We start from the raw sequence: 17,870 nt of genomic DNA on the forward strand, positions 1-17,870 counted from the left end.
CTTTATTTATGTCTCAGTACAGAGCAAAGCAACGAATAAAACTAAAGCTTTGTAAACAAGAGAATGGCTGCTGCTAGATCAAGAACTACAGCAGCATCTCTTCTCAATAAATTAAATGGTTATGAACTATAAGAAAAAGAGGTTCTATATGGAAAGATGTGAGCTCTGGTAGCATAGTGCCTAAGGCACTTGACTGCTAACCAGAAGGCTGGCGGTTCAAATCCCCTAGCCACTCCTTGGAAGGAAGATTGGGCAATCTACTTCCATAGTGATACTGCCTCGGAAACCCAAGGAGGGGTGGCTTTGAGTCAAGTCCAAATCGATGGCACATGACAACAACAACAACAACATATGGAAAGATAGGAGCTCTCATAGCATAATGCCTAAGACATTTGACTGCTGGTGGTTTAAACCCATCAGCCACTCCTCGGAAGGAAGACTGGGCTATCTATTTCCATAGTGATACTGCCTCAGAAACCCAAGAAGGGGTTGCTATGAGTCAGATTCAACTCAATGGCTGTGGGTTTGTTTGGTGTATAGAAAGATATGCTTCTGAGTAGTTTTCTGGGGCCTCCTACTCAGGAAAGATCATAGTTCTTCCCGAGTATGATTTTGAAAACTTGTAGGCATGGGTTAAAATCCAACAGTCTTAGGTATGTTATTTTTAAAGGAGAACTGCGTATTTATGGGAGCTCTGGTAGTACAGTGCCTACAGACAATGTAATATATCCAGATCTTGAAAACAGGCAGGAATGTCAAATTCAGAAGAGCATAAATAATAAAATCGGCAGAAAATTCTGAAGGCTCATGTTAGCGAGTAATTTTAACAATTTCCTCCAATATATTGAACAATGGTAGTGAGCAGGTAAAAAAAGGAGATTTATAAATATTAATCTCTCTCCTCGATCTTGTGCCTCTGTGGCATACACACTGATAAATGGAGATATAGCCAAAAGATAAAGAGTAAAGAAACCTAAATTCAAAAGTTGACCACTCTTTCATCTTACTCATATATCAAGGTAAGTAGTAATCTCTAAACAACACTTACATATTGGGATAATGTTTTAAGCTATTGTACCTTGAAGTCTGGCTATAAGATTAATAATTTTCAATTTTCTGAGTAAGATTATTATGGTTCCTGGAGGGACAAATCTCTGAAGAACTCCACTCTTAAATGTGCCACTTTGACTTCTACAAAAGCTTTGACTACACTTGGAGTTCGTCATTCAGGTGAACTTTAGTCTTCTACATTCTGAAAAAATCCCCAACTCCCAGACAACATCCTTTGCAGTTAAATAACATGGAGCTAATTAAGCTGGAGGAGCTCTGGTGAGCACAGCTCTCACTGAAGGCTCTCTCCTTTCAGGCTGACGTTGGGGCTCATGAGCAGTACTGCCTTCTTGTCCATGTGGCTTAGCAACACCTCTACTGCTGCCATGGTGATGCCCATCGTGGAGGCCGTGGCACAGCAGATCATTAGTGCTGAAGCAGAGGTCGAGGCCACTCGGATGACTTATTGCAGTGGAGCTACCAACCGTGGACTGGAAATTGATGGTAACATGCATTGATATGGCCACAGCAGGGTCTAGGCATTTGGGCAATTGTCATAAACTCAAGAATTGTTGGCAAAATTTTGAAAGAACTATTTTTACATGATGTGATTTAGTCTTTTGCTTTCCATATTTTTCAATATTTATAAAGAAAATTATATACAAATATTTCACTTTTAACTTATGGTTGAATTTACATTCTCTGGCAAAAGAGGAAGGATGACTTACCACCAGTCTGATGGAATTCTGTCTCAAGCCTTTATCAGTAGACCTTCAGGTTACTCTTTCCTATCCTGAAATGACCTCTCAGCATGATAGTGGGACTCTTTAATTCCTTCATTGTATTTGGATGCAGCATCAGATTTTACTGTGGTTATTTCTGGCTCTGATGTACTGCTTTAAGGCAGTGAAAAACATTGGGGGAATAATTGTGTTTATAAAATACTGTTATGATATATGTTAATACAAGATTAATTTATTTTCATTTTCTAGTACTGCTTACATTTTTTCATGCCCACATACACCCAAAGATAACTACTTACTTAAATGACTTTCCTTTCATTTAATCTTTTGCAGAAAGTGTTAATGGACATGAATTAAATGAGATGAAAGAGAAAACAAAATCAATTCCAAGGTAAAGAATATTGACATTTTGATTTAACTAAAACCAAACTCATTGCTATCCAGTCGCGCCCGACTCATAGACCCCTTCTTGGGTTTCCGAGGTGGTCACTACGGAAGTAGATTGCTCAACCTTCCTTCTTAGGAGTGGCTGGTGGGTTTGAACCACCAGCTTTCTGGTTAGCAGTCAAATGCCTTTGGCACTATGCTAATTTTCCAAATTACATTTTAATAAAATTATAAACTGGGTCAATTTATTTTTCAGCTACTGTGATGATGCAGGGAAAATTTCAAGCAAGATCGAACTGGAAAAGGTACATTAAATTCTAAATATTCATTCTAAGTAATTATACATGAAATCTTCTTAGAGATACAGTTAGATCGGTGTGCATTTTAAAATTGGTTACTTGTTTCCTTGTCTATAAAGTGTTTTGCTCTCCTAGATCAAAACATGATGCAATGGTTTGTTAAGTCTTTAAGGATAGGCTGAAATTAACATATGGTTAGGCTGAAGTTAACATCCTGATAGGAACCATTTTAGATTCTGCAAATTAATATCATTATGTTCTTCTTTTACTAGGATTAAGGTGATGGCAGTTAGAATCGTAGTTTAAAGCATTATAATTTTAGTCCCAGAATGTTTTCTCATTTCCTTCATAAAATCCTTGCTGGCCAAATGGCCTGATTTTCATCAGGAGCATCTTTATTTCATCTAGGTTATAAACTTAGACTCCTATTTCTGTGATTACAAGTCCAGTTATCTTAAGTGTTGCCATTGCCACTAAAAAATTCAGTTCATGATTTATACATTACTACTGTCAAATGTAGGTGAAGAAGTTATTGTTGTAGCCATTCTAGATATTTAAGGAAAGAAGCAAAACCTTGTAGACTAGCTCATAAAATTCATTTTCCCCAAATAAATCAATATATGAAAAAAAATACTAGGTTGCATTGGGAACAATATATCTGGAGACCAATGAAAAATAATCCTGCATTGAAATATAGTCTTATAGTAACCACGGCATTAGGAATAGGAGAGTGGGAGATACGTTCCTTCCTCAGGCTATAATGCATTAGCATACAGCCTGATAGAAAAGAGAAAGAAAAAAAAAAAAAAACCTTGTTATTTACAGAAATCTTAGGAAAGAGCAGATTCTATGCAAAGGGAAAAAGAATATAAAGATTAGTTTTAAACCATTAACTGCAGTATACATTCAGGATTTTTGAGGATAGGAATTGCATATATATTTATGAAAATACTATCCTCTTTATGGATAGAAGTAGTTCTTTTAAAACACTGTCTCCTGGCATGATGCCTAAATTTTGAGTCAAGCCCCTTCAAACAGATCTGATATCCAACATTGCCCTAGGCATTATAGGAGGAAGGGCTATTGATGCCAAGACCTACTCCTTACTGTCAGCAGCTTAGAGTTCAGTGTGGAAGATAGGCTTAAAATAATAAGTGTGACATAAATACCTCTTCCAGGGTAGACACAAGGACCAAGCCTTTCAGAAGAAGGAGCAACTAGCTTAACCTGAGGGTGTTGTGGGAAGTGATTCTGATGACATCTGGAAGGATGAGAGAGTGTGCAAGCAAAGGAGTATAGACTCCTTGAGTGAGACCATGTATCTTTTGTTCACCATTTTATTCCTGACCACATTCCATCACCTGGAACAGAGTAAGGACTTGATAAATTTAGCTATATTCATTAATGAATGAGTGAATGCACTGAGTGGACAAGGAAGAGGCATTCTAATTAGAGAATACTGGTAGCATAGTGTGTAAGACATTTGACTGCTAACCAGAAGGCTGACGGTTCTAAGCCACCAGCCACTCTGCAGAAGGAAGGTTGGACAAGCTACTACGGTAGTGATACCGCCTTGGAAACCCAAGGAGGGGTTTCTATGAGTGGGATCCAACTCCACGGCAGTGCGTTTTGTGCTTGACCAATTCAAAGACCAAAATAGATACAGAGCAGAGCTTTTCAGAGAACTACCTTTATTGAACGTGTAGAGGTGAACTGTTTTGGTAAATGAAACTGGTTGGATAGATTAAACTCAACTCTCACTGCCATCAAGTTGGATCCGACTCATAGCAACACCTCCTTGGGTTTCCAAGGCAGTATCCCTATGAAAGTAGATTGCCCAACCTTCCTTCCGAGGAGTGGCTGGTAGGTTTGAACCACCAACCTTCTGGTTATAAGTCAAATGCCTTAGGTACTATGCCACCTGAGCTCCTTGGCTAGGTTAGATCAAGTTAAAAATGGCTCTTCAGGTAGTCTGCTGATAGAGGTAGGGAGAAATGATACAACAAAGCACAGAATGGTGGGTGCCTGAGCAGTTGAACATGGTTTGTGAAGGACTCAGGAGACTGTGAGAGAAAGCCCAGCAATGGCATGCATTAAGGAGACCACCAGCCTGGCCAAACATAGAGGAGAGAAATCATCAGAGTTGCTCTGCTGCTTTACGCAGGAGTGGAGCATGGAAATTCGGTACCCATATTAGCCCACACTTCCTGCACTACACCGAAGCAGGCTGACACATTACTAGAGAAGAAAAGGAGCAGGGGAAACAAAGGAGCATCCCTAAGAGCAGCTGACGTGTGGGGAAATGATTTACCAGATTTCTCAGGTGTCAGTGGGGAATCGGGACACCAATCATCACTTATTACTTCTATTGAGAAATGAGTTCTAAGTGCCCCAAAATGTAGACACTATTGGAGAAATGAAATTACAAGTTCTTTCCCTCCCCTACAAACACTAGTATTAATCAAAAAGATACTCCAGATTTTCACATTAGCTCAATTTCTAAACATCCAAAAAAAAACCAAACTCACTCCTGTCAGGTTTCACTCTTAGAGACCCCTCCTTGGGTTTGTGAGGCGCTACCTCGGAAGGAAGGTTGGGCAATCCTACTTCTGTAGTGATACTGCCTTGGAAACCCAAAGAGGGGTCGCTATGAGTCAGGGCCGACTCGACAGCACATAACAACAACAACCATCTCTACAGAAGTAGATTGCCCAATCTTCCTTCTGGGGGGTGGCTGGTGGGTTTGAATCAGTTCTTTTAAAACATTGTCTGGTTTTAGCAGTCAAATGCCTTAGGCCCTGTGCCATCAGAGCTCCTCCAGGTACCTTCAAATGAAAGGAATTAGAAAATCAGTATGATTTTAGTGAAAGGTCTGAGATCATTGTTTTCCATTCATTTTGTATAATTTTATAGTTCCCCAAAAGGAAAAGGTCAAAGAAAAAATATCCATCTTGCTTTAATTAGGTGATGTTTACTTTGGGAGTGAATTTTTTATTATTGAACATCAGATTCTAAAAACATTCTACTATTGACGCCAATGGAAACAGCAGTCAGGACATCAGATGATGTATGGCACTGGGCAAATCGGCTGTAAAGGACTTCTTGCAAGTGCTGAAGAGCAAAGATGTATCCTTGAGGACTAAGGTGCACCAAGGTATTTTCACAAGCCAAGGTATTTTCAGTCACCTCATATGCATGTGAGAGCTGGACAATGAATAAGGAAGACCGAAGAGCTGATGCTTTTGAGCTGAGGTGTTGGCAAAGAATGCTGGAGGAAGTGCACCCGAAATGCTTCTTGGAGGCGAGAATGGCCAGACTTCATCTCACATACTTTGGTCATGTTGTCAGAAGGGACCATTCCCTGGAGAAGGATGTCATGCTTGGTAGGGTGGAGGGTCGTTGAAAGAGGGGAAGGCCCTCAACAAGGTAGATTGACACGGTGGCGGCGGCTATGGGCTCAAGTGTAGCAATTATTGTGGAGCTGCTCAGGACTGGGTAGTGTTTCATTCTGCTGTGCATAGGGTTGCTGTGAGTTGGAGACAACTTGATGGCACTTAACAATAACAAACAAGACAGTGTTTTCCAAGGATTCAAAGAGTTGTGTGAAAACAGCTTGTAGTATAAGGAATCAGGGAGTAAGTTCTTCCATATGAGGAGATATCAATTCTAGAATCTCTAGTCCCAAGATTAAACATGGAAAAGATATTCTAGAGTAGATCTGGTGAGTGCCAGAAATAATAGTTGTGTCTCTGTGATTAGCTTTCTCTTGTCCTTGACAGGATGAAGTTGGGTGGCCAAGCCAACTGTGTTTGTTTGCTCTTAGCTGCCATGAGGTCAGGCCCTGACTCATAGTGACTTCATGCACAAAGGGATCAGACTGTTGTGATTCACAGGGTTTTTATTGATTGAGTTTTTTTGCAAGCAGATCACCAGCCCTTTCTTCCTAGTCTGTCTTAATCTAGAAACACCAGTGAAACCTGTTCAGCATCACAGCAACACACATCCCTACACTGAGAGATGGGTGATGGCTGCAATTGAGGTACATTGTCTGGTAATCACACTGGGTCTTCCACATGGCCGGTGAGAATTCTACCACTGCCCCCATGCCAACTGTTAGTGCTGCTCTGTCCTTACCTGACACCACCTTGGTGTCTCTTCATGCAGCCAAATCCTGTGATTTGTAGACAGTGCATAGAGAGAGATGAGCAGAAAGAGAGGAATCACAACAGAGTTCTATGAGCATGGCCTCATTCCAGATTCAATTTTTATTCCAGTCAAAGCCATTGCTCCATTAATGTGTATATTTTACTGTGTTTCCACAAAATGTTTTGTGATTGAAGAAATTATTGACTGTTGATGACATCTTTTCTCCTATACATCTTTCATTTGATCATTCACCAAGATTAGTTCTTCACATTTTATGTTATTGAAATATTATGGAGCAAACAGCATACATTCAGCCATGTTGGAAGCATTTGTACTTTCCTCTAACTATACAGTAAATTTCCCATCTACCTAACTTATTTGAATATTGTGTTTCTTGAAATCCTCAGCGATGATTTTCTACACATCTCTCAACAGTACTTCTTAAGAAATGTATTATATTTTGTCCTCAAGTTTTTAGAAATATTTTTACTATAAAGTATTTTGTACATACACAAGTTTATAAAATCTAACTGAAAATTTTAAAGAATAGTTAAAAATGACCATTTTATATCACACTCCAGTGTAAGATATAGAAGAATTACAAGTTCCTTATCATCTCCTCCTGAGCCCTTCCCTGATTCTATTTTCCTTTCTTTCACAAACACCTACTCCTTTTGCTGAGATTGAAGAATCCACCAACGCTTCTTTTAGCTTTTTGTAAATGCCCATTCAAGCGAAGGAGGACTCCGTTTATAGAGTGCCAATAATTTATTTTTGTTGCTATTATAAATAGACATTGACTCTTATCTTATGTGCTTTCTGTAAATCTAATTTCCTTTAAATTATTAATGTGTTGATTTAAGTGAATTGACTTAACACTATTTAAACAACATTGCATTTATTAGATTACCTTAACTCAGTGATGCTCTGTTACTTTTTATATGCATAACTTGATTTGATATGCTAGCATTTTGTTTAGGATTTTGCACCGATGTTTCTGTGAATGAGATTGGCTTGTGATTTTCCTTTTTTGTTTGTCTAGTTCTGATACCAAGGTAATTTGAGCCACATGAAGGTTGTGTAAGATTGGAATTACGAGAGGGAAGAGGAAATTGCTAGTTATAGTAGGAGAATTTTTTTTTTTTTTTACAAGATTGGAATTATTTAGTCCATGAATTTTTGGCAGAAGTCAACTCTAAAGCTGTCTGGGCCTGTGCTTTCTTTCCAGAAATATATATAAACATTTAAAGTCATTATTAAGAATTTCTTTTTGTGGCAATCTCTCAGGTTTTGTTTGAAACAAAAGTCTTTATTATTCTTGAAATATATTTCTTTGATCATAGAATTCTTGATTGACCATTACGTTTTCTTAACACTGAAGTTCTTGTACTGTCTTTTGACTTTCGTGTTTCATGTTGAAAAGTCAGTTGTGTGTCAAATTACCATTTCTCTGTAGGCAGTCTTTTCTCTGTGGTTGTTTCAAAGATTTTTCTCTCTCTGTCTCACTTTTTCTCTCAGTCTCTGTGTGTATGTGTGTGTGTTCTAGAGTGTCACTTTGTTTTACCTAAATGTGTATTTGTCCTGAATCTGACTATTGGTCTTTTCTAATAGTTCGTGATAATTCTTATCTATTATTCCTCAACATTCAACTGCCTCTTCCTAGTTCTCTTTATTCTCTCCCTCTTGGTCTAAATTAAAGACATGTTAAACTTTCTCGTTCTATCTTCCAGGCTTCTTAACATCTCTTTTTATTTCCTTTCTGTGTCCTGCTGGACTGTATTCTGAAAAATCTTTAAAAATCTCTCTTCTAGTTCACTAATTCTCCCTTCAACTATGTCTTTTCTGTTGTTTAACCCATCCACTAAAATATTTTTAATATCAACTATGTAAATTTTAATTTGTATAGATTATGTCTGTGTCTTTTTTTAACATTTGCTTGGTAATTTGTATAGCCTCTGATTATATTATATTTTCAATCACTCCCTGGTTTGTTAATCACAAATAGATTTATTTATTTCATATTCTGTGCCTAATGATTCTACTGTCTGAAAAACTTATGGATCTTTTTTCTTTGGTTTTCTTCTGGTTTTTACTATTTTTATTTTTGCCTGATTTTCTTTTATGTTTTATGCTTTTAAACATTGACATGGTAAGTTCCTTGAAATTTCCATGGGAATTCTTTAAGTCCTAAGTTATAGAAGCCTAGGAAAACTTTAATTATATTGTTTTTCTTATAACATAGCTTGCACCCATTTAGGCTGAAAAGAAATCATGATTAAGAATTTTTCAGGAGAGGGTATGTTTTTCTTTCACTGAATATGATATTTCCTTGTTGTCTACTTTGACAAAAGGTACCAAGTTTATGTACGTTTCCTTTCTATTTGATTCCCCACATGGGGTATGCCCTAGACATTATCTTTCATCTCATGCTGTCTTTGCAACAGAAGAAACTGAAATCCTCAGGTCAAAACTTGCCTTGTTATTTACCTAAATCCTAAGATTCCCACTCTCATTTTATTTGTGCTCAATGCAGATTCTTTTTTTTTTTTTTTAAATCAGTTTAGTTATGCATTTAAGAATGTGCTTCATATTTTTAAAAGTATTTTGTTTATTTTAACAAGGGATATGATTTCTCATGTTCATTGGTAGAGGAATCTGCTATATTATCAATATCATACTGTAGTAATTTTTGTTGTTGTTGTTGTTGCTATGTGCTGTCAAGTCGGACCCGACTCACAGTGACCCCTCCTTGGGTTTCTGAGGCAGTATCGCTACGGAAGTAGATTGCCCAACCTTCCTTCTGAGAGTAATTTTTACTCCTATAAAAAGAACAAGAGTTTTCCCCAAAGACTACTTTAATTCTCTAGTGCTGCTGTAACAACAAATAATAGAAGTAGGCAGCTTTAAAGAACAGAAATTAATTTCCTCCCAGTTCTGGAAGCTGGATTTTCTAATTCTGGGTGTTGGCTCTAGGGAAAGCCCTTCACTGTCCATTCTGCTTCTAGTAGTTGCCAGCAATCCTTGACATTTTGAGGCTTGTAGATTTGTTTGCTTTCACTGTCACATGATACCTCCTATCTGTCACTGTCTCTCTATGTCTGCTTTCCCTTTTTATAAGACACCACTAGAAAGAATGAGACAAAGGTCCTGCCCTCCTGTAGCAAGACCCCATTAGCACCAAAAGAAAGCCCTTACACCCATTCCTTATTTATCTACATGGTTAGGTTCCAAAGATGAGGGCATTATGCAAAAATCAGTATTATGCAAAAATGGAGGATTTTTTTCTGTTCTCAGAAAACCCATTAGTCTGATTTTGTTTTATTTAGAAAATATGACCATAAAAATAATAACAGCTAAGATTTACTGATGTGCTAATCACTATGATAAGTCTAATTATGAATTACTGTAACTCTGTGGAGGAGACAAAGCTGAATAAAGCCAGGCTGTTGACTGGAGGACTCACGGTTTAACCACCCCCCCTTTCTCCTGTGCTAGGTCAGAGCTTCCCTCACAGAGCAGCCTGTAGGGCTCCAGTCCCATCTCTGCAAGCCCTGCCTTCATCATCCTGGGGCCTGTTCTGCTCTCCAGGCCTGGAGAATCATTGAGAGAGCTCTGGAAGTCCAGTCACACACCTGGCCCAGCAAGGTGGCTTCAGGCCTAGTTCAGCTCACTTTGGGATGTTGTTACACTAGCATGTGCAAGGAGCTCTGGTGGTGTAGTGGGTAGGGTATTTGGCTGCTAACCAGAAGGCCAGCAGTTCAAACTCACTAGCTGCTCCATGGGAGAAAGATGAGGCAATCTATCTCCATCAATATTTACAGCCTTTGAAACCCAATGGGGTTGCTATGAGTCAGAATCAACTTGATGGTGGTGGGTTTGTTTTTTCCAAACACCCTCTCTGAGGCCGCTCTCTTTTTCCCCTTCCCACCCTGAAATTTCCATGGGAATTAAAAAGTCCTGAGTTATACACACCTAGGAAAACTTTAAATTATATTGTTTTTCTTTTAACACATAGCTTGCACCATTTAGGCTGAAAAAAAAATCATGACTAGGAATTTTTCAGGGATTTTGAGCTTCCGGGCGTTAGACTGCATAGGACCTAGGAACCCAGAAGCGGGTCTGCTGGCTCGGTGCTGCCTGCACGTTGGCCTGGAGGCTACGGCCATGGAGGAGGCAGGCCCCACGCACTAACCGCATGTGGTACCCTCATTGGTAGAAGGTAGTGGAGGGAGCAGAGGGCACAGGGTGGAGGTGACCGAGTTTCTCAGAGGCCTTCTGAGACCCTGCTCAAGGGAGGGGACACTGCAGCCGTTGCCATCATACCAGTTACCTCATTAATGCATAAAAATTTGGATTGTAGATTTTTATTATTATTGCAAATATAAGATGTCAGATAATGAGATAGTTGATAAGTAAAGAGTAGGTATATTTTAAGCAGGGTCATATTTACAAATACAAGGGTTAGGTCTTCAATGTAACTATTTCAGGGACATGGATTGCCACAGTGACTACAGCAATGGCTCAAGCATGGCAAGGATTGGGAAGACGACTCGGGACCAGGCACTGTTTTGTTCTCTGGCACCTAGGGCTGCTGTAAGTTGGAGCCAACTCTATGGCACTGAACAACAGAAATTCAGTTTATAACAATGGCATACTTTTGCTTTTCATAAGAAATTACAAAGTCACTTTCTAAATATTTAACATTTACCAGTACCAATTTTGTGTATAAATACTGGTTTAATTATGACTTTAAATACTGTTGAAAAAAGTAGAGTTTTTATGAGGAATTTTCATGTCCTGAGTGCTGGTTTTCAAATATCTTTTTTTTTTCTATTATACTACTACAGCATAAACTAATATCCCAAAATACAACCTATACCATCGTTATTAACTATGCTGAGAAAAACAAGCCCATTGCCATCAAGTTAATCCTGGCTCCTTGTGACCGTATAGGATAGGACAGAGTAGAACTGCCCTTTAAAGCTTCCAAGACTGCAATCTTTACAGAATTAGGCTGCCACATCTTTTTCTCACAGACTAATTGGTGGATTCAAACCACTGATCTTTCAGTTAGCAGCTAAACACTTAACTGCTGCACCACCAAGGTTCCTTTTTATTAACTATACGACCTTGGAAACCAAAGGAAGGGTCACTATGAGTCACAATCCACTCAATGGCAGTATTTTTTTTTTTTAATAGTGGACATAAAACATGTTAAAATATGTTTCAAGGAGTCTTATTGATAATTTCTATTTTATTGTCAACCCCTTTGAGTTGTTAGGGTTATAAATGATTAGATCTTTACAGATCTTTATGAAGAACTCATTCCAGGAGTAGGGGAATGATCCCTCTAATATTTCCTTATTGTTCACTTATGTGTTATCTTCATTCTATAGTTTCTCTTCAGAAATCATTTGCTTACCAAAAAATGATTGCTTACATTTAAAGTCACATGTACATTATGAAAGGGATGGTTTAATTGAAAATAACCAAAAAAACCAAACTCACTGCTTTTGAGTCGGATCCGACTTACAGTGACCTCTCCTTGGGTTTTCCAGGTGGTATCACTATGGAAGTAGCTTGCTCAGTCTTCCTTCCTAGGAGCAGCTAGTGGGTTTGCACCACCACCCTTCTGGTTAGCAGTCAAATGCCGTAGGCACTACACAATAGATAGCATAATCTTTTTCCCTTAATCACCCACATGTAAAACTCAATAAGCCAAGAGCAGACAAAGGAGCCAAGGCCTGTCAACACCTCTGTGCACTGTGGGGGCTTCTACTGTCCCCTGGGAATACATTTTTTTATCTATAACATCTACCAGTATAGAGACCGTAGAGGCACCAAGTCAATCTGTGCATTCATTATTAGTAGTGATTAATTTAATTTTTGTTTTGTTAGGTAAAAAGATAAATATTGAATCTTCTATTCAATAAGTCCCTTTTTCTCTACTCTATCCTGAATTTCTGTTAAAACAACAAATAGAATTTTTAAATCATAAAGCCACAGTTACATAAGTATTAAGAAAAGAATTGACTACAAAATTATTCTGGAAGCTGATAAGCAAAAGGATGAGTACAAAATGACTCAGTTATTTCACAAAAGCTGAATCCTAAATCAGCTGTTTCAAAAGCCAGTAAACAATCCAATTTACATAAAGAAGTCTTGAAAGTTTTTAAAATGATGAAAAGAGAGGATGCATGAAACACTGTTTAAGAAGTAAATTCCCAAGTTCCTTCCCCAGCTGCACATGGATGTAACTGTTCTTCCTCCACACACAGAAATGTACTCTGCAGACATAGTAAAACAGGGTAAGGCGAACCAGCATTGTTCAGGCTTGGGGGAAGGTGTCACAGTGAAAACAGGAAAATGTGTACATGATGAAAGTTGAGAACCCTGCCTCTACCTTCACGAGCCTCAGTAGCCAGGCCAATATCCTTCAGGTGTAAACTGCAGGCGATCAGATCAAGCAAAGAGAAAAGATGTAAACATACTGACATCAGGGTTTTCTCAAAAATGACTCAATCAGACGACCTTACAGTGAAACCCATAGTCAACAACAAATCTCAAAGCACATGTACTGACTTTCCAGTGAGTTTTCACTATCTAAATATGAGTAGACAACCAAAAAGTTATCAGATATCTAAGGAAAGACTTAGGAGCTCTGGTGGCATAGTGTCTAAGGCACTTGACTGCTAACCAGAAGCCTGGAGGTTCAAACCCACCAGCCACTCCTCAGAAGGAAGATTGGGCAATCTACTTCCATAGTGATACTGCCTAGGAAACCCAGTGAGGGGTCACTATGAGTCGAATCCAACTCAGCAGTGAGTTTTTCTCTTTTTTTTTTTTTTGGTTTAAGGAAAGCCTCAGACATGAAAGAGAGCTCTAAAATGACAAAGGCAATTGACAGGAAACAGACGGTGTAAGATGACAAAAATACAATCAAGGAAACTATCAGTAATACATTCAGAGAATTAAGCAAAGAAATTTCAGCCACAAAATAAAAATAAAAAACCAAAATCAAACTCATTTTCACTGAGTTGATTCCAACTCATGGGGACCCCATTTGAGTTTTCAAGGCTGTAAATCTTTACATAAGTAGATTGCCCAGTTGTCCTTCCCAGGAGTGGCTGGTGAGTTTGAACCACCAGCCTTCTGGTTAGCAGTCACATGCCTTTGGCACTCTGCCACCAGAGCTCCTTTACAAATATATAGAAGGTTGGGCAATCTTACTTCTATAGTGAAACTGCCTCGGAAACTCAAGGAGGGGTCGCTATGAGTCAGGGCTGACTCGACGGCACATAACAACAACAAATATATATATATATATATATATATGGAATATTAAAAAAAAAAAAATCAAACTCACTGCCATCAAATTGATTCCAACTCATAGTGACCCCCATTGGGTTTCAGAAGCTGTCATAAGAAATAAAGAGGTAGTATCATATGAATATTATTAATATATGTGCAAATAAATATCAAAAATAGCTCTAAGATTTGAAAGCGGCTGTCTTTGGCAAGCATAAAACAGTTGGCAAGAAGTAGTAATTTTTGCAATTAGCCTTGCATAATTATTTAAATAAAAATAGAAATCCTAATGTTTTCATGCCACATCAACTCCAGTGGATCATCTGTACACCCCTTTGGAGACCACTGGGTTACCCCATGCTGATTCATGTGTGTATTTTCAGCACCCAAAGTTGGAAATTTGTAATTTGCCCCTGAAATCTGCAATCACTGCCATGAGGTGGCAATAGTGAGTTATATCTGGGCCTGCGAGATTTCTGTTCTGCAATGTCAGTGTAACACCACCAGGGTGATAATGTCACAAGATTCTGGATATGTCCTGCTCAGAATTTTTTTCAGTTATTTGGATGATGTGGAAGCATACCTACAAAGTCTTAGAATAACTTGGAATAACTCATTTATGACAGAATCAGAATTCAATAAAAACACCATAGGTTAGAATTGTTGGGGTAAAGGCAATATGAAACATAAATAATGTAGTCTTACCAAATGCAAACCAAACTCACTGCAGTTGAGTCAGATCTGACTCACAGCGACCCCACCTTGGATTTCTGAGGCTCTGGTAGCATAGTGGCTAAGACACTTGCCTGCTAACCAGACGGCTGGCGGTTCAAACCCACCAGCCACTCCTCGGAAGGAAGGTTGGGCAATCCTACTTCCGTAGTGATACTGCCTCGGAAACCCAAGGAGGGGTCGCTATGAGTCGGGGCCGACTCGACGGCACATAACAACAACAACAACAACATCACTACAGAAGTAGATTGCCCAACCTTCCTTCCAAGGAGTGGCTGGTGGGTTTGAATCACCAGTCTTCTGGTTAGCAGTCAATTGCCTTAAGCACTATGCCACTTGTACGTTAACAATTCACATAAGTAGTGCTGGAAGGCAAGAAGGTATAAAGGAAAATCTTTAAGAGGGAACTCAGATACATGGATTCTGGTTTCAATTCTGCAGTGACCAGTTATGTCATATTTGAGACTCATTTTACTCTAACAAAAAAATTGGCTTTGAACCAGATAATCAGTAAATACCTGTCTTCTGTAATAGCCTATGATTCTTTCATATTAAATTGTTTTATTGTTAAAGATAGTTAGATGGATAAAAGGAGAAACAGAGATCTAGGCAGAGAAAACAGCATGAACAAAGGCATAGGCATCCAAGACAGAAGGAGTGGCGTGTAGTTTAGTACAACAGCCACTGGAGACAGGGGGAGTGCTGGTGTTGACACCGTGGAGGAAGACAAGGATGGAATCATGAAGATTTTTGAATATTGGGCTACAGAGTTCAAAGTTGACAGAAGCCAGCAAAAATAACAATAGAACTGACTATGTGATCCTTATGTTTACTAGCTGCTGCTTTTGCTGTAGCAACCCCTCCTTGGGTTTCCGAGGTGATATCACTATGGAAGTAGATTGCCCAACCTTCCTTCCAAGGAGTGGCTGGTGGGTTTGAACCGCCAACCTTCCGGTTAGCAGTCAAATGCCTTAGGCATTGTGCTTCCAGAACTCCTACACAAATGGTGCAACCCTTCATTCCACCTCCAAAACACCTCCATTTAACCTTAAATTTGTATTATCAAGATGTATTAATATTATCACTTACTATAGATTTTTAAGTTCACTCTGAATTTTTAAAGTAACTTTTTAAATTTATGTTGTTATTGAGAATATATGCAACAGAACATACACCAATTCAACAGTTTCTATATGTACAATTCAGTGACCTTGATTGCCTTCTTCAAGTTATGCAACCCTCCTTTCTGAGATGCTCCTTCCCCATTAGCATAAATCCACCGCCCTCTAGGGTTCCTTTCTAATCTTCTGAGTTTTGCTATTGTCATTTTGATCCCATATAGATAGATCTTAAAAAAGTTCAGTACTCAAGGCAGACACTCTTTACCAGTTAAGCTAAACTACTGTTTGGTTTTGAGAAGACTTCGGGGATGTTTTTGGTTTGAGGTTTAAAGACTATCTCAGGGCAATGGTTTGAAGGGTTTATTCAGCCTCTGTGACTCCAGAAAACCTGGATTCCATGAAAATTTGAAATTTGATTCTTCATTTCCCACTTTTTGAACAGCATTTTTGCATAGCATCTTTGATTAAAACATTCAATAGTTAAATTTACCCTGAATTTTAATGCCTTTATAAAAATTATCTGTGATAATTGCATAAGCATGAGCAATAGTATTAGTATACTGCTTAAGGTTCATAAATATATAGGAAAAAAAGGTTTGGGAAACCCATGAGGGATAAATCATGGTAAATACCTTAATATTTTTGTATTTTGAATGTTTATTTTATATATTCACAGAGCATTTCAATCATGGTTTTACATATGTACATTTATATATGTGTAGTTATGTTTTGAAATGAAATTTATTTTTCCTTTGTATTTTTGAAAGTTTTAATGAAACAATGAGAAATTATATAAACATAATTTGAATTTTCCATTTGTATCATTAATTTAATCATACTCAAATTATACATCACTGTCCAGTTTATGTTTGAAAAGTCTTTTATATAAACTTCATAAAGTATGCTTTATTACATAAAATCACTCATAAGAATTTTGAACATTTTTAACATTTTATTTATATAACATTTTTTCAAGTTGTCAATAGAAAGTTATTACATATATGAAAAAAATTATTTCCATGCAGAAAATATAAGGCAAAGAAGACATTTGTAAATTATTTTCTGTGAAGAGTAAATGTCTCTAGCAGCTGGCCTTGAAATGAATTAGAAAGTAAAAGATAAATTTAATCTAATGCACCTGACCTCTGCCATGCTAAATACAATTCCCACATCCATGATGACTTTTAGTGAGTAATAGTTTTTTTTTTCTTATCATGCTTTCTTGAAAAGATCTTTTGATGCTAGAGTCACAGATTACTTGCTTATCTGTATGAAATAGGACAGTTCCTCTGTTTGTACATTTTAAATACATCTGGATTTTTTAAAAAGACTTCAGTGTCTTTTAAAATATTACACATGTGTAGCATATGTCTGAAGGAGGCAAGAACTAACGTAAGAACTGTAAGGAGGCTATTACAGTAACTCCAGCCAGAGACAGTGGTGACTTAGAGTGATTGCAGTGGAGAAGGAAAATACTGAATAGAGGCCATTCATATTTAATTAGACAAAATTGACAGGATTTGGTGGGGGAGGAAGAGAATGTTTTCAAGGAGGAAAAGTAGCCTACTATCGTAACTATGAATGTGAGCTCTTAAGTAAGACTACGTGGTTTCAAAATCTAAATCTTCTCCATGGTCTTGAGCAACTCACTTAAGGACTCTGTATCTCATATTTGGTCTGCCAAATTCTTCTGTTGCAAGAATTAAGCAAGTTTCAGTTCCAGCAAGATGGCAGAATAGGCAGAAATACTGCACAGACCCTCTTCAACAAAGAAAAGGGGAAACAATTAACACAGATGCAGAAGATAATGCTGCACCCCTGAGCCTTGAAGGGAAGGACATAGAAGTGGACTAAACTCCAACTAGCAGAAGAATTTGCATGAAAACACCAAAAAAGGAGAGATACGGAGCTGCAGTCTAGCAGCGATCCTGACGGCACAGACAGCTTGGATATTGGCGAGTGGTGATGGGACCTAAGAATTAACTTAAAAATCAGCCCTGCTAGCCAGGGACTGCATAGAGGACTGCTCTTGTGGCTGGGGAATAAAAGGGAAAGCAGCAAAGAGGAGGGCGGACTGAGCTGTG

General features: G+C 38.2%; 1 protein-coding gene across 1 annotated transcript in view; it reads left to right on the forward strand.

The window, feature by feature from the left end:
• Nucleotides 1-17,870, forward strand: part of SLC13A1 (solute carrier family 13 member 1) — an 87,968-nt gene that overhangs the window by 33,371 nt on the left and 36,727 nt on the right. Inside the window, exons 5-7 of the mRNA XM_007946762.1 lie at nt 1,367-1,554; nt 2,127-2,184; nt 2,437-2,485. Of these exons, the coding sequence (XP_007944953.1) occupies nt 1,367-1,554; nt 2,127-2,184; nt 2,437-2,485 (295 nt within the window). The remainder of the gene's footprint in view (nt 1-1,366; nt 1,555-2,126; nt 2,185-2,436; nt 2,486-17,870) is intronic.

This window comes from Orycteropus afer, unplaced genomic scaffold (assembly GCF_000298275.1).
Source record: "Orycteropus afer afer isolate SDZICR_OR568_19922 unplaced genomic scaffold, OryAfe1.0 scaffold00170, whole genome shotgun sequence".
NCBI lineage: Eukaryota > Metazoa > Chordata > Mammalia > Tubulidentata > Orycteropodidae > Orycteropus > Orycteropus afer.